Below are 18,228 nucleotides of genomic sequence, written 5' to 3' on the forward strand. Positions count from 1 at the left end.
ATTTAAATTGTACAGTATGTTTGAGTTGATTGGAGTGTGTAGGAACTTTCAAGCTGCAGCTTTGAATCCATGACTTCCTGATTAACTGGGGAGCAAATATGAGGCGACACAGAGGCCAAATTCCCTCAACATTAACATGGGAAAGATAAGAAAGGGAATGGTTATTTAAAAATAGCTACTTGTCTGAAAATCTCCATTTCTTATGTCCTGTTAGGGCAATAATAATAAAAAAATGGACACCAACTGGAACTCGGCACGGTGGTGTAGTGGTTAGCGTTGTCGCATCACAGCAAGAAGGTCCGGGTTCGAGCCCCGTGGCCGGCGAGGGCCTTTCTGTGCGGAGTTTGCATGTTCTCCCCGTGTCCGCGTGGGTTTCCTCCGGGTGCTCCGGTTTCCCCCACAGTCCAAAGACATGCAGGTTAGGTTAACTGGTGACTCTAAATTGAGCGTAGGTGTGAATGTGAGTGTGAATGGTTGTCTGTGTCTATGTGTCAGCCCTGTGATGACCTGGCGACTTGTCCAGGGTGTACCCCGCCTTTCGCCCGTAGTCAGCTGGGATAGGCTCCAGCTTGCCTGCGACCCTGTAGAACAGGATAAAGCGGCTAGAGATGATGAGATGAGATGAGACCAACTGGAACTGTTCCAAACTCACCTGGAAGAGGACCCAAGTTTATTTTGCCCCCCACGTACAGTAAGGAGGAGGGTAATGGAGGCAAAAGGATCAGTGTTGGTGAATTACAAGAAAAAGTAGAATCTTGGCGTTTCCAAGTCTCCAAACCCACCATCAAACTCCACCTCCGTGTCAACAGATTAGTCAGAAGGTTCCAGAAAAGCCTTTTCTGTCAGTTAACCACAAACATAAGCGTCTGAAGTTTGCGAAACACTACGACAACTTTGACTAGAGCCGTTCTACGTTCTCTGGTCTGATGAAACCAAAATGGAGCTTTTTGGCGATAAACACTCGCAGGGTGTTTGGTGTAAAAAGGACAGCTATAATGAAAAGAACCCGATCCCAAGTGTAAAATCTGGTGAAAGTTCTGTGATGTTTACTTTGGGGCTGTTTTTCCTCCAAAAGCCCTGGAAACCTTGTGAAGGTCCATGGCATCATAGACTCCATGAAATCCCAGGACGTTTTTAATCAGAATCTCCTCTGCATTACACCTCTGAGAGGAGACTAAGACTGTTCCTCTTTACACAATCTCTCCAGATCATCCAGGGTTCTCGACCCTCTCTGGCCAGGGCAGAAGCTTGATTCTGTGCTCAGAGAACCATCTTTGTGTTTATTTGGATTTCGGATCATTGTCCTGCTGGAAGATCCAATGATGACCCAGTTTTAGTTTCCTCTCAGAGGCGTGATGCAGAGGAGATTCTGATTAAAAATGTCCTGGGATTTTATGGAGTCCATGATGCCATGGACCCTAACAAGGTTTCCAGGGCCTTTGGTGGAAAAAACAGCCCCAAAGTAAACATCACAGAACTTCCACCAGATTTTACACTTGGGATTGGGTTCTTTTCATTATAGCCATTCTTTTTACACCAAACCCATCTTGAGTGTTTATCGCCAAAAAGCTCCATTTTGGTTTCATCAGAACAGAGAACATAGAACGGCTCTAATCAAAGTTGTTGTAGTGTTTCATAAACTTCAGACGCTTATGTTTGTGATTAATTGAGAGAAAAGGTTTTTCTGGAACCTTCCGAATAATCTGTTGGCATGGAGGTGGAGTCTGACGGTGGGTTTGGAGACTTGGAAACGCCAAGATTTTACTTTTTCTTGTAATTCACCAACACTGATCCTTTTGCCTTTCTTACCCTCCTCCTTACTGTACGTGTGGGGCAAAATAAACTTGGGTCCTCTTCCAGGCGAGTTTGGAACAGTTCCATTTGGTGTCCACTTTTTTATTATTGCCTTAACAGTAGAAACAGGCATTTTCAGACAAATAGCTATTTTTTATAACCATTCCCTTTCTTATCTTTCCCACGTTGATGTTCTGATGATGGATCCGATGTCCAAATCAACACAAAGATGGTTCTCTGAGCACAGAATCAAGCTTCTGTCCTGGCCAGAGGGGGTTGAGAACCCTGGTTGATCTGGAGAGATTGTGTAAAGAGGAACGGTCTCAGAAGCCCTGCTCTGTATCTCCAACCAGTAACTCAGATGTTCCTACAGTGTGCTTGTTGCTCTATGCTGTTAAGACTGTGGGTTAAAGATGTAATCCAAACTCCAAAACTTTGACTTGTGTGCCAAACCGGTTACAAACACACCATTGATTGTTGTTCCATTGCCTCAAGCGTGTGTTTAACCACAACGTTTCAAAAGACCATGTAGCGTTATTAAACCGGTGCCAGATATATCATGGCATCCTATTCATGTGGGTATTATTTGCAGACAAAGACTGGGAAGACATCCGGAAGATGCCGGAATATCCGACCCTGCAGAAAGACTTCAGAAGAACAACGTGAGTGGAATTTTCCTTGGAAAAGATGCTCGTGTTTTGCTGGGTCAGCAGACGCTGTGATCAAAGTTTCCTCAGTTTTTATATGAGATTTTCTTGCTCAGCTTCAAACAGCGGCCTAAACGTTTCGATGAAAGATTTGTCTGGTAAAAATCTACATTTTCAACTCACAATAATTCTCACTTTTTATCGCTGTTCACTAGATTACCACGATGTCCTTTTACAAAAAAAAAAAGGCAACAAAAATACATTTACTCTTTATTATCCAACATTTGAATTGGGAAGGTGACCTTATAAGACATAAAATGTTTTATCTTTAATATTTTATTTCAGATTTGCTCAACTTTATACCAGTTAACATATCAGTCAAGAACGATTGAGAGCTGCGCAGGTGTTTTGAACTTTCCAATATTACCCGGAAGCCCCGTCCCCTTCCCACCATCTCGCATTAGTGTTTTCTCGCCTCAGCGTGATTTTTTTTTTTTTTTTTATGGCTTTATGTCACAGGAAACGCTTTACATTCCTTTATGTGAAAGAAAATCTATCAGCATGTTTGACTTAGCTGACATTAGACAGCCTTATGTGCCGAACGTGTGAGCTCCTGAGCGGCATAACGGAAAAAGATCACGAGTTCAAATTCTGACGATGCCAGAGCAATCTGTACCCAGGAGTCCAAAAGCGCAAAATTGGCCGTGCTCTCAGGGAGGGAGTTGAGATCATGTATGCGGGAGGCGGTAGATAGCGCTTTCTTTTCCGTGTGACGCAGCAGTTTGAAAAGGTGCGGCTAGCTGCTTCACGTCTCTATCCTGTGTTAACGTTACTGTAATGATAGTAAGGCCTCTGTCGATTCTGCTGTCTTTTAAGTCGTGGATTGTTTGAGGCGGCAGGTTTTCTGGACGGACTCCCAGTGGAACGTCTTTTTCTGATAAGCAGGCTGCATCCTGACTTTCATTACAGGTGTGGAATCTGTACAGCTGCATATTTTTCTGATAAATATCGCAACATTATATGGACACAAGCGTTTTACTGGGAAATACGCCACTCGTATTTTTCATACGAGCTCCATCTAGGATATGGAGAACCAAAACCGTGACAAATAGATGTCTATATGTCACTCATGAGGAAATCGATGATGAGTTTTCTTTCGATAAATTTGGGTACTTTTTGTTTGTGAATGTGTCGATATAATAAAAAGAAAATCACACGTTGGCTTGAAGATATGAAGTTTATCTTCTCGTGTTGAAAAACTCGCATTTTTCAGACGAAATGCATCACAGATCTGAGTGACATATTTAAATAATATTGGCTGGCGTTGAGTGGTATATAGTCCATTCAGCTAGCATGATAATAAACGAGTCGAAGACGAGTAGCTGAATGGAATATATCTGATAGACCATGAAAAAAACCCAGCTAATATTATTATACATTCCTTTCAAATGTTCAACTCGTCTTTCTCTTTCAACATGCTCTCAAAATCTTCCGTATTTTGTAACGAAGCAAACCTGGCGGCCGTGTTTGTTTACAAATTATCGCAGTTGCTCACTAGCGCGGAAGTTTTACGTCTCCAACGTGTGACGTCATGTTGTCTTGGCAACCGTGCAGTATCGTAAACCATATTCAACGCTCGTTCTCCATTGGGTAGAGTGACGTAATACACGTAGGATAAGCGATATGCTAACGCTATTGCATGCTATCAAATCAAATGGATGAAACCCGCTAGAAGGAGCTAGAACACGCTTTTATTCCATCAAAAAAGTGTCCTGTGTGTATAATAATTTCTAATATTTCACTCTGATGAGGTCATTCCCAGTGTTTTCCTGCTGACTTGAGGCACATTATCGCTTCACTCACTCATGAAATACAGTGGTGCTTGAAAGTTTGTGAACCCTTTAGAATTTTCTATATTTCTGCATAAATATGACCTAAAACATCATCGGATTTTCACACAAGTCCTAAAGGTAGATAAAGAGAACCCAGTTAAACAAATGAGACAAAAATATTATACTTGGCCATTTATTTATTGAGGAAAATGATCCAATATTACATATCTGTGAGTGGCAAAAGTATGTGAACCTCTAGGATTAGCAGTTAATTTGAAGGTGAAATTAGAGTCAGGTGTTTTCAATCAATGGGATGGCAATCAGGTGTGAGTGGGCACCCTGTTTTATTTAAAGAACAGGGATCTATCAAAGTCTGATCTTCACAACACATGTTTGTGGAAGTGTATCATGGCACGAACAAAGGAGATTTCTGAGGACCTCAGAAAAAGTGTTGCTGATGCTCATCAGGCTGGAAAACATTACAAAACCATCTCTAAAGAGTTTGGACTCCACCAATCCACAGTCAGACAGACTGTGTACAAATGGAGGAAACTCAAGACCATTGTTACCCTCCCCAGGAGTGGGCGACCAACAAAGATCACTCCAAGAGCAAGGCATGTAATAGTCGGCGAGGTCACAAAGGACCCCAGGGTAACTTCTAAGCAGCTGAAGGCCTCTCTCACATTGGCTAATGTAAATATTCATGAGTCCACCATCAGGAGAACACTGAACAACAGTGGTGTGCATGGCAGGGTTGCAAGGAGAAAGCCACTGCTCTCCAAAAAGAACATTGCTGCTTGTCTACAGTCTGCTAAAGATCATGTGGACAAGCCAGAAGGCTATTGGACAAATGTTTTGTGGACAGATGAGACCAAAATAGAACTTTTTGGTTTAAATGAGAAGTGTTATGTTTGGAGAAAGGAAAACCCTGCATTGCAGCATAAGAACCTTATCCCATCTGTGAAACATGGTGGTGGTAGTATCATGGTTTGGGCCTGTTTTGCTGCATCTGGGCCAGGATGGCTTGCCATCATTGATGGAACAATGAATTCTGAATTATACCAGCGAATTCTAAAGGAAAATGTCAGGACATCTGTCCATGAACTGAATCTCAAGAGAAGGTGGGCCATGCAGCAAGACAACGGCCCTAAGCACACAAGTCATTCTACCAAAGAATGGTTAAAGAAGAATAAAGTTAATGTTTTGGAATGGCCAAGTCAAAGTCCTGACTTTAATCCAATCAAAATGTTGTGGAAGGACCTGAAGCGCGCAGTTCATGTGAGGAAACCCACCAACATCCCAGAGTTGAAGCTGTTCTGTACGGAGGAATGGGCTAAAATTCCTCCAAGCCGGTGTGCAGGACTGATCAACAGTTACCGCAAACATTTAGTTGCAGTTATCGCTGCACAAGGGGGTCACACCAGATACTGAAAGCAAAGGTTCACATACTTTTGCCACTCACAGATATGTAATATTGGATCATTTTCTTCAATAAATAAATGAGCAAGTATAATATTTCTGTCTCATTTGTTTAACTGGGTTCTCTTTATCTACTTTTAGGACTTGTGTGAAAATCCGATGATGTTTTAGGTCATATTTATGCAGAAATATAGAAAATTCTAAAGGGTTCACAAACTTTCAAGCACCACTGTATATACATTCACCACTCAAAGAGAAACTTCATATCTTCGCACAACCGTGTAACATCCTCTATTTATGAGACCACTTTTTGTTAACACTATCACTTTTATTTATGCTTTGTGTCAGAAGCACAGTATGTTAGAATGGTATTCTCGAGAAGGGAGTGTACAGTCAAACAAGATCCAGTGGTAGCCGGATGAGCGTTAAGCCAGTATCTCACTGGGCTGCGACAGCTTGCGACAAATTGCGAACGTCATTCGCGTGAGAGTTTCAAAAGTGTCTTGAAACATTCGCGGGGCTTCTCAATTTCCTAGCATGAGTCGCAAAGTGTCGCTCCTTCGTCGCTGAAATTTTGAACATGTTCAAAAAATTCATGCGACGGAGTTTCTCTCAAAATAGCCGCAAATGCATCGCTGGTGTCGCACAGCCGTCACGAACCCTTCTCAAGTCAGTTTCCGTGAGACAGGAAGTGCGAGTTCAGCCAGTATCCCACTGGGCTGCAACAGCCTGCGACTAGTTGGAGACACAACAATTGCGGTAAAATATGCGAATATCAATCCAGTGTGATTCCAAGTGAAAATTGTCGCTAATTCACATATTTTATCGTAATTGTTGTGTCTCCAACTAGTCGCAGGCTGTTACAGCCCAGTGAGATACTGGCTTTACGCTCAGACAGGAAGAAGTAGCAAATTATAGCTTGATTGTAATCAGGGTATCAAACTTTCAGTACATCGCTTGCTGTCAGGTTGCTGAAGCATCAATAAATCTATTCATTCTGCTTGCTACCACATATGCTTCTAACCTACTTCTTTGGATTAGAGACTTGTTTTTTCCAAAGACAACAGGAAAGCTAGCTGGGGGGTGGGAATTGCTGAAAATTAGATTAGGGAGAATTGATTTTTAAAAAAAATATTTATTTTTTTTTATACAGAGGAATCCAGACAATCTATAAACGCTTGAACACTTGCATTGAACGAAATGGATATTATGTAGGAAAATTATGCACTTTTGCAACACCTATTTGTAATAAATGTAAAATACTAAGTGGATAAATTACTCAGTAGTTCTCCAACGAAGTGTCAAAACAAACGGTTTTAATGGTCATGACGTGATTAAAACCTTCTCTTATCTCATCTCACTGTGTTTACCAGGTATGCCAACAGCAGCCTCATCAAATACATGGAGAAGCATAAAGTAAAACCGGACAGCAAAGTCTTTTTGTTGGTGAGCATCTGATCCGCTTCGTGGAAAAATATTCCCCAAAATCCTGAATATTCTAAACATTATCTTCATTTTAACTTTGATCTAGCTCCAGAAACTTCTTACCATGGACCCCACCAAAAGGATCACATCTGAACAGGCACTGCAAGACCCCTATTTCCTGGAAGACCCCTTACCTACATCAGAGTAAGGCTCAAACACTCACACACGGTGAATATACAGACATGCTTTAGGCATGTAACTGTATCTGCTGAACCACTTTCTCACCCTGATGCCTGTAGGCCAGTCGGCCTGTCAGTTGACAACCTCTTGATCAGTCCCTTCCAGGCAGTTCTGTCCAGGGCTGTAGACTTGACTTCCTCAAAGTCTTTCTCTTCTCTCTAAAAGAGTTATCTCTTTTATCTGGTCCTCCCGTCATTTTCTGGGCCTTCCAGTTGGTCTTTGAGGGCAGCCATGGCCTGAAGGTTAGAGAAGCAGCCTTGGGTCCAAAGAGTCGCTGGTTCGATTCCCAGGACCAGCAAAAAAATGTGAGGGGAGTTGAGTGAATAAACAGCATTTTCCTCTCCCTCTGTATCATGGCTGAAGGTTCTGGGTTCGAGCTCAGTGGCCAACAGGGGCCTTTCTGTGTGGAGTTTGCATGTTCAAGCTATGCCTGCGTGGGGTTCCTCCAGGTGCTCTGGTTTCCCCCACATTTCAAAGATTAGGTTAACATGGCGTGGCCTTGGGCTGAAGTGCCCTTGAGCAAGGTGCCTAACCCCCAACTGCTCCCTGGGTGTTGTAGCATAGCTGCCCACTGCTCTGGGTATGTGTGTGTGCTCATTGCTCACTTGTGTTTTCACTATATGAACACTTGGTTTCCAACCAGAACCATCCCCTTGATCCCTCAGTTTCCTTCCAGAACCAGTACCAGTCCCCAGGTTCCTCAGTTCCTGTCTAGAACTAGTCCTCAGAACACTTCGTTTCCAACCAGAACCATCCCCCAGATCCCTGTTTCCTTCCAGAACCAGTCCTCAGAAACATGGGTTTGCATCAAGAACCAATCTTCAGAACCCTTAGCAGCATTATGGGTCCACCCTTTGGCTTTCATCAAGAGCCATTCCCCAGACCCCTGTCTTTGTAAGGAAACTTTGTGTCCTTACAAAACCCTCACAAATAGAATGGTTCTCAAAATTTCAAATCTCACTTGTGTTTTCACTGCTTCAGATGGGTTAAATGCAGAGGAGGAATTTTGCTATGCTTGAACGTACATGTGACCAAATAAAGGCTTCTTCTTCTTCGTCGTCTTCTTTTTCAGTTTCCAGTTATACATTCTTTTGGTGTTTCTTGTGTCTCGCATGCACAAGACATGTCCGTATGATCTTAACTGGCTTTGTTTCATGATTGTGAGTACAGATTCTCCTGAGAATGACTGTCGAATTATTTAATTTCTTATCCTGTCTCATCGGGTCACCCTGTGGATAAAGACGCAGGACTGTCATTTCCGTTGCTTGGGTTTTACTTTTTAGTTTTTGCGTCAGTGTCTTGGGCGACACGATGGTGTAGTGGTTAGCACTGTCGCCTCACAGCAAGAAGGTGGGTTTCCTCCGGGTGCTCCGGTTTCCCCCACAGTTCAAAGACATGCAGATTTGGTAAAATACCCAGCCACTGGGGTTGTACAAGACAGTGCATACTTAATGCCGGTCCTAAGCCTGGATAGATTGGGGAGGGTTGTGTCAGGAAGGGCATCTGGTGTAAAAACTATGCCAAATCAAATATGCAGAACAGATCCACTGTGGTGACCCCTCACGGGAGCAGCCGAAAGAGGAAGAGGTTTTTGCATCAGTGTTCAAGTTTCACTTCCATAAAGGAGAACTGGTCTTAATACGAAGGTGTATATGCACACTTTGACGCAGTTAGGGATCTTGCTTTCTTTGAGGAGTGGGTAGAGGAGTGCATTTAGGTTGTTTGATGTGAGCCTGCTGCCTAGATAACAGAAGCTGGTTGTTTCCTTTAAGGTACATCTATTTATGCTGATGTCACTCGCTTCTTGCTGCTTGCCAACATTCATGTACTCTGTTTTAGTGTAGCTACGTTTTAGTCCAACTCTTGTTAGTTTTTGATCCCAGTGATTCATGATGGTTTGGAGTCTGGATACACTTACTCCTGTTTGTGCAATATCGTCCGCGTAACCAAAACGTTCAACTTTGTAGTCTTCTTGCTCTGTTTTAACGATCACATGGTTGAGGTAGATGATGAACAATCGGGGTGATGAGACACTTCCTTGTCTTACACCAATGTTGATGTCGACATAGCGGGTTACTTCTTTGATGTTTGTACAGTATGTGCTCTTGATTGGGACAAGTAGTCGTTTGCTAATTCCAGACTCTTCTATCACCTTCCACATCTTTTCCTTTGGGATCCTTTTTCTAGTTCTAGGTCTAGGAAGCAGATATGCTCCCAGCTCTTCTCCAGGTATAGCCTCAATGCAGCGATCTGGTCTATTGTTCCTTTCCCTCATCCACCACGCTGACTTTCTGAGAGAGTACTTTCTACCTGGGTATCCTTTCATAGCCCCTTCCAATATTACATTGATGATGTTTCGCAGGGCAGCATGGTGGTGTAGTGGTTAGCACTGTCGCCTCACAGCAAGAAGGTTCTGGGTTCGAGCCCAGTGACCAACGGGGACCTTTCTGTGTGGAGTTTGCATGTTCTCCCCGTGTCTGCGTGGGTTTCCTCCGGGTGCTGCGATTTCCTCCACAGTCCAATGACATGCAGGTTAGGTTAATTGGTGGCTCTAAATTGATTGTAGGTGTGAATGTGAGCTTGAATGGTTATTTGTCTCGGTCAGCCCTATGGTGTACCCCGCCTCTCACCCATAGTCAGCTGGGATAGGCTCCAGCTTGCTCACAACCCTGCACAGGATAATTGGTTACGGGTAATGGATGGGTGTTTCACAGACGCTCTTATCCAGAGCGACGTACAACCTACCCAGAGCAGCCTGGGGAGCAGTTGGGGGTTTGGGGGCCTTGCTCAAGGGCACTTCAGCCATTCTTGCTGATCCAGGGAATCAAACCAGCGACCTTTTGATCCCAAAGCTGTTTCTCTAACCATTAGGCCATGGCTTCCTAATATGACTCATGAGTGATATTCCCTGGTAGTCCTTACAGTCTTCCTTGTTTTAGAAGATAGGACAAATCACAGACTGGTTCCACTCTGCATGATTGAAAAGATCCAGTAACGTATCTATCATGAGCGCACCTCCTGCTTTGATCGTTTTAATGGGAATCGTGTCAGGGCCTGAAGCTTTATTATTCTTTGTCGATCTCAAGGCTGTTTATCGAAGATTATAGCACAGTGCTGATGAGAAGGAGGTCAGCTGTAAAGTGTTGACTACATTTCAAGGGAACTGAAACGCTCTCTGCATTCCAGTTGTGTTTCCCATGAAGCAAGATAAAGCGCCCCACTCCTGATTTATAAGAACAACACAAAGTAATTAATGACATTGCGTTCAGTTTTTATCAAGGCATCCTTATTGTTTTAGATCTGTAGCTTAAAAAACACAGTGTGTGTGTGTGTGTGTGTGTGTGTGTGTGTGTGTGTGTGTGTCTTGCAGTGTGTTTGCAGGTTGCCAAATCCCATACCCCAAACGCGAGTTCCTCAATGAAGATGAGCCTGAGGAGAAGACAGAGAAGGTAAAATCTGCACTCATTTATAGAGGATATGCTGTCAAAAGTTTACACACCCCTGTTAAAATTGCAGGTTTTTGTGGCATGATGTTTCTTTGAGGTTAAACAGAATTGCGTCCTCAATTATGAGTGTTTACTTCTCAGTCCAGTCACATGGCCCATTATGAAAGTCTGTGCCCAATGAAGCACCCAAGTTTTTGTACGTCCTCTTTCGTTTCTGTTTGTTTTTCACTTGGATGTTGTTGCTCGCTGTATCACGCAACAGGTAGAAAAAAGATCCAACATGAACGGTCTCAGTTTCTCACTGATTTTCCACGTGCTCATGTACATACAGATAATCAGTCAGCCGTAAATTACCAAACACAGTAACAGTACAGCTTAGGCCACACCAATTCGATTAGTTGGTTCTCGGAATCACCGCTTGAAGAAAATGCAAAATGGAAAAAAAAAAAATTGAAATTGACTGCAGGTTGAGGTCACGTGACGTCAAAAACCAATCAAATCTCCCCGTTCACTTTAGATAAAGACTTGTGGAAGAAACATGCCTGTGGAGGGGAATCCTGCAAAGCCTGTGTTTGTGATTTGTTAGGATATTCAGCGAACAGAAGCGTAAAATCTTTGACAGGTGTGTCGAAATTCAAGAGGGGGAAAACTTTGCACAGTTGTACTCAAGATGCCGTGAGCTTGTTACCCTGCGACGTGCCAACTTGGACTACAACTCTGTGGAGGTGGGTTTGATTTATATATTTCACTGATTGATGTGAGGGGCAAACAAAAAAATCATTCGAAGTATTTAGCCATCAGAAGTAGCCTACTCCTGGTCAAATATTTTTTTCTGTGCATTGTAGATATTCAATTGACTGTAATTCAATTGTTTATTTAGTCTCTCTGTTTACTGGTTTGCCTGATAAAAGACGTGCAGCCAGAGCTAGCCCTTAATGCATATGGGTGGAAATAAGATAAGCTATTAAAAGAGCCATATGAAACGTGTAACAATAATGGATTGTCTTTGTTTTGTTTCTCTATTATGAAAGCCCTCTATTTCCACCGCTAATTTTACCATCAGAGCATTTTTTTAATTTTATTTTTATTTTGCGCGCTCGCTTCATATTTTTCCTGAAAAAAAATCCGAGAACCAACTAATTAAATTGGTGTGGTCTTATTTACATTTTACAGTACATGTAGCCACGCCCACAAAACCCGATAACGGCTGAAAACGACAAAACGGTGACTAAATTTGTGAAAAAGCAGCTTGTAAGCACGGAGTGCGCTAAATCTTCCCGCTATTGCGGCACCTCAGCTACTGCAAACACACACCATTAGTTTTTTTGGGGTTTTTTTTTAGGTTCTACTGAACAGCATTCGTCTTAACTGATGGATTTGTTGAAGATCGCTTTCTTTCTCTGAAGTGATGAATATGAAATGTTTCCCAAAGTTTTCACGAAAGTTTTCTGTACGCGAAACTCATCTCATCTCATTATCTCTAGCCGCTTTATCCTGTTCTACAGGGTCGCAGGCAAGCTGGACCCTATCCCAGCTGACTACGGGCGAAAGGCGGGGTACACCCTGGACAAGTCGCCAGGTCATCACAGAGCTGACACATAGACACAGACAACCATTCACACTCACATTCACACCTACGGTCAATTTAGAGTCACCAGTTAACCTAACCTGCATGTCTTTGGACTGTGGGGGAAACCGGAGCACCCGGAGGAAATCCACGTGGACACGGGGAGAACATGCAAACTCCGCACAGAAAGGCCCTTGCCTAGCCTGGGAAATCCCATGCTGCTTTGCACAATCGTTCCGATCTGAAAAGACAGCATGGAAACTATGGTCTAAAGGCTCGCCTGAGTTAGGGAGCCAATCAGAGAGTTGGGAGGGGTGGAAAGACGGTGACGCGTACTACTCGACAAACGGAAGCTTGTAGTTTATTTGGGACTGTTTACGGATCACATTTAACATGGCGGCGAGCGATACGAACCAAACTTTCGATCAAGCTTTAGACACTGTTCTGAATAGTTTAGAGCGAAAGTTTGTTTTAAAAAAAGAACAGCGTTTGGCGTTAGTCTTTCTTCGTCGCTCTAACTACGTCACCGGGTACAACTGCCATGATTGGCCATGGGCTACATATACGCCAAATGATAGACATTCGCAACGTCCAATAAACGGCCGTTGACAGTCGTAAACCACACCTCCCCTACGAGAAATTCAATAGGCGGATTCCAGACCATATTTCACTTGTGATATGGTCTGGTGTTAACCAGACTAGCCCTCGCCGGCCACAGGGCTTGAACCCAGGACCTTCTTGCTGTAAGGCGACAGCGCTAACCACTACACCACCGTGCCGCCCCCTGTACGTGAAACTGAAATAAATAAACATTTCCACAAAGTGTGTATCAAGTCTCATCATCAGTTATATGGAAATTTACACAAGGCGCGAAATGTAGGATACGGACTTGGATGTTTTGTTTTGTTTTTTCCAGAATGAACAAACGAGCCACCTGGCGTCAGACAGCACAAACGTGACCTAGCGTACACCGTGTGTATTAGTGTGCATGTGTGATTAGTGAAGGAGAGGATTAGCACTGTGCTTCTGACAGATGTAAAAAAAAAATCCTCTGGCGCTTTGAACAAAGGCGATGTTTCAACATGCTAATCTCCGCCCCCCCCATTTCCGCATATGAATACACACACACACACACACACACACACACACACACACCATGAGTGCAGGACAAGGTGAAGAGTGTGTTCTTTCAGCAGGTGCGCTTGATTAAAACATACACTCACTGGCCACTTTAATAGGAACTTGTTCTTGAGTCTAAGATCCCTGTTCTTGGCTGCAGGAGTGGGAGCCAGTGTGGCCTTCTGTTTTCTGTTGCATACTGAGATGCTTTTCTGCTCACCATGCTTGTAAAGAGTTGCTACAGTGGTGCTTGAAAGTTTGTGAACCCTTTAGAATTTTCTGTATTTCTGCATAAATATGACCTAAAACATCAGATTTTCACACAAGTCCTAAAAGTAGATAAAGAGAACCCAGTTAAACAAATGAGACAAAAATATTATACTTGGCCATTTATTTATTGAGGAAAATGATCCAATATTGCATATCTGTGAGTGGCAAAAGTATGTGAACCTCTAGGCTGAACAGTTAATTTGAAGGTGAAATTAGAGTCAGGTGTTTTCAATCAGTGGGATGACAATCAGGTGTGAGTGGGCAACCTGTTTTATTTAAAGAACAGGGATCTATCAAAGTCTGATCTTCACAACACATGTTTGTGGAAGTGTATCATGGCACGAACAAAGGAGATTTCTGAGGACCTCAGAAAAAGCATTTTTGAGGCTCATCAGGCTGGAAAAGGTTACAAAACCATCTCTAAAGAGTTTGGACTCCACCAATCCACAGTCAGACAGATTGTGTACAAATGGAGGAAATTTCAAGACCATTATTACCCTCCCCAGGAGTGGTCGACCAACAAAGATCACTCCGAGACCAAGGTGTGTGATAGTCGACGAGGTCACAAAGGACCCCAGGGTAACTTCTAAGCAACTGAAGGCCTCTCTCACATTGGCTAATGTTAATGTTCATGAGTCCACCATCAGGAGAACACTGAACAACAATGGTGTGCATGGCAGGGTTGCAAGGAGAAAGCCACTGCTCTCCAAAAAGAACATTGCTGCTCATCTGCAGTTTGATAAAGATCATGTGGACAATCCAGAAGGCTACTGGAAAAATGTTTTGTGGACGGATGAGACCAAAATAGAACTTTCTGGTTTAAATGAGAAGCGTTATGTTTGGAGAAAGGAAAACACTGCATTCTGGCATAAGAACCTTATCCCATCTGTGAAACATGGTGGTGGTAGTATCATGGTTTGGGCCTGTTTTGCTGCATCTGGGCCAGGACCGTTTGCCATCATTGATGGAACAATGAATTCTGAATTATACCAGCGAATTCTAAAGGAAAATGTCAGGACATCTGTCCATGAACTGAATCTCAAGAGAAGGTGGGTCACGCAGCAAGACAACGACCCTAAGCACACAAGTCGTTCTACCAAAGAATGGTTAAAGAAGAATAAAGTTAATGTTTTGGAATGGCCAAGTCAAAGTCCTGACCTTAATCCAATCAAAATGTTGTGGAAGGACCTGAAGCGAGCAGTTCATGTGAGGAAACCCACCGACATCCCAGAGTTGAAGCTGTTCTGTATGGAGGAATGGGCTAAAATTCCTCCAAGCCGGTGTGCAGGACTGATCAACAGTTACCGCAAACGTTTAGTTGCAGTTATTGCTGCACAAGGGGGTCACACCAGATACTGAAAGCAAAGATTCACATATCTGCCACTCACAGATATGTAATATTGGATCATTTTCCTCAATAAATAAATGACCAAGTATAATATTTTCGTCTCATTTGTTTAACTGGGTTCTCTTTATCTACTTTTAGGACTTGTGTGAAAATCTGATGATGTTTTAGGTCATATTCATGCAGAAATATAGAAAATTCTAAAGGGCTCACAAACTTTCAAGCACCACAGTATGTCCTTTGTGGCAAAAAATGCTCAAACCAATCTGTCCATTTTCCTCTGACCTCTCTTATCAACAAGGCGTTTGTTTCCACCCACAGAACTGTCGCTCGCTCACTCACTCGATGTTTTTTGTTTTTCGCACCGTTCTGTGTAGAGACTGTTGTGTGTGAAAACCCCAGGAGATCAGCAGCTTCTGAAACATATATGTAGCTGCTATAATGTAAGCGATAATAGGAAGTAACTTGTTTCAAGGACACTCCACCAGAGATGTATAGTAGCGAAGTGGAACTACTTAAGTACTGTACTTAAGTACTAAAATGCAGTATCTGTACTTTGGAATATTATTTTTTTCTCCTACTTCCACTTTTACTTCACTACATATTTTTAATGAATTTAATACTTTTACTCCGATACATTTTTCATGTGCTGAATCGTTACTTGTTACTATTATAAAAACGTTACGACTCATATCAAACCCATAATATCAATGCCAGAGCGGTAGATGGCTCTGTCACCAGGTTTGATGAAGCTGGCTCATCATTGGGCGATTCAAGCGATCAAGCTGTATATAAAAAGACCGCATGCTCCCCTTTCGCACTGCTGCCTGTATGCATTGGGAACACTTAGCATCAGTCTACTGCTCTATTTCGAGATGGAAGAAGACCCAGGAACACCACCATCAACACCAAGTTCTTCGACTTCGAATGGTCGTGGCGAGGGTGATGAAAGCGACCACCCCTGGCCCTACTTAGAGTCCATGTTTTCCTTTGTCGGACCAAAAGACAATTCATATCGAATGAAGTGCCTACTCTGCCTCCCGAAAGATTGCGAAATAACGGCCTTCAAAAATTCACCGTCGAATTTGAAGAAACGTATCAAGGTAAGTTATAAATATAGCTAACAAACATAATGACACATCAGCTTGAGCTATCAGTAAGCGCTAGCAGCTAGCTAACTAGCTAACAGGGGTTCAGTTCTACGGTGTTCACTTAGCACGTAGCAGCTAACGTTAACTAGAACAAGCCTGGCTGACTAGCTGTGCCACGCTGAATGGTGTTATTATTGACACATCACTAATGTCAGCTTTCTCTTATTTTATGGCATATAGCCTACTGTTGCCAAATATAACTCGTGGACCATGTCTCTTTTCGTGCTGCCTAATCACATGCCCATAGCCCATTATTTTATAGTGTATAGGGTTAGTTAATGGTTGTGGCACTGGCATAACTAATGCTAGATGAATTTAACTGATCGTTGCTGCGGGTAAACGCAGGGCAGTAGGCCTATTAATGGATTTCTGCTTTTACTATTTGTAATGTAGCCTCTTGACTTGACGTTATCCGTTCGCGTGACCAGCATGCCCCGGCATGCCGTGAATGTGACCTTGAACCTTATCCTGCTAGCAGCTACATTCTGTTACTCTGCTATAATTTGCTATTTGGCTAATGGCTTGTTTGGGCATTTTGTGATGCATGTAGCCTAGGTCAATTTATGACCATTTCTCTTCCGACTTTTTTGGTAATGAACCCAAAATGATGACGAACAAAGCATTTCAACTCGTCTGCATTTCAAGTGGTCCTCGCGCACGCCCGTTTCTCATGATGCATTGTTGGATGTATCAGGTTAGGCCTAGCACTACAGGGTTTTGCAAGTAGACAGATTATTAGAGTACCAGTGATGTTTTTTTGGTTATAGGGTTGCTTGCTTAAGTCTCTTATTGTAGAATTATAGTCGATAAATCCCTTTAAATTTAATTAATTTTGCTTTTATCAATAGTATCACAGCAGTCACTACAGTCACCTATGTTGCTCATGATATAATTCTGAGAAAGTAAAGCTATACATGTTTGTCTTGTTTCAGAGCAAGCATGACTGCCACTTGAAAAGATATGAGGACCTCACGTCAGTTAAACGAATGAGGAAGATGGCAATTTTCTCCCCCTCCATCAAGCAGCCCACGTTATTAGAGAGCTGGACCGCACCCCATAGATCCGTTGACAAGGCCATTGTGAATTATGTTGTCTGAGGACTTCAGCCTTTCAGCATCGTAGAGCAAGAACCTTTCCGAGACTTTGTGTTCGACCTGGTGCCAAATACCAGAATAATGTCAAGAATCGCACTCACATCTAGGATTGATGATGCTGCCAAACAAATGAAGATCAAAATGATTGAGGCCATGAAAACTGTGGACCACATCGCAACAACCACTGACTGCTGGTCAGCCAGGCGGCGTAGTTTCATTGGGGTCATGGCCCATTGGCTGGACCCCGAAAGTTTAAAAAGGATCTCTATGGCCCTGGCCTGTAAAAGATTAAGAGGCTCTCACACTTTTGACCTTCTGGCAAATGCACTTGATGATATCCATGCTGAGTTTGAAATTCAGGGGAAGATAGTCACAACAACCACGGACAATGGCTCCAACTTCATCAAAGCCTTCAAAGTCTTCGCTGAAGGTGAAAATAACAATGCTGGTGCTCAAGTTCAGGAGGAGGAAGAAGCAGACCAAGATGAGGAGGAGGTAGAGTTTGTTGACGTATCTTCACTTTTGGATGAGGATGGTGGTTTTGAGTTCCAGCTTCCAAAGCACCAGCGTTGTGCAAGCCGCATTCTTAACCTAATAGCCACTACTGATGCCAGCAAGGCAGTGTCCAATGACACGTACAAGAAATTATACTATTCAACATTTGGCAAGTGCAATGCACTTTGGAATAAGTGGTCAAGATCCTCAATAGCAGCTGAAACTGTGGTGCGACCGGTTGCAACAAGATGGAACTCTGTGTTCATGGCTGTGGAGAGACTGCTCAGGCTCGTCAAAGAGAAGGGAGAGGCAGCCATGAGAGTTGTCTGCACAGATTTGAACGTTCCGATGTAAGTTTAAAAAAAATCATATTGTACTCTTTCT

At 43.0% G+C, this 18,228-nt stretch overlaps 1 protein-coding gene across 2 annotated transcripts in view; it reads left to right on the forward strand.

Annotated features, from left to right (window-relative positions):
- cdk19 (cyclin dependent kinase 19) overlaps positions 1–18,228 on the forward strand; it is a 161,724-nt gene that overhangs the window by 130,547 nt on the left and 12,949 nt on the right. Inside the window, exons 8-12 of one of the 2 annotated variants that reach the window (XR_009654042.1) lie at positions 2,387–2,456; positions 7,066–7,138; positions 7,224–7,321; positions 10,728–10,806; positions 17,188–18,194. Coding sequence is in view for 1 of the 2 variants with exons in the window: in XM_060913901.1 (XP_060769884.1) it covers positions 2,387–2,456; positions 7,066–7,138; positions 7,224–7,321; positions 10,728–10,806 (320 nt within the window). In the remaining variant the exon portion in view is untranslated. The remainder of the gene's footprint in view (positions 1–2,386; positions 2,457–7,065; positions 7,139–7,223; positions 7,322–10,727; positions 10,807–17,187; positions 18,195–18,228) is intronic. The other variant, XM_060913901.1, reaches the window with a different exon arrangement.

This window comes from Neoarius graeffei, chromosome 2, assembly GCF_027579695.1.
Source record: "Neoarius graeffei isolate fNeoGra1 chromosome 2, fNeoGra1.pri, whole genome shotgun sequence".
In the NCBI taxonomy this organism is placed as follows: Eukaryota; Metazoa; Chordata; class Actinopteri; order Siluriformes; family Ariidae; genus Neoarius; species Neoarius graeffei.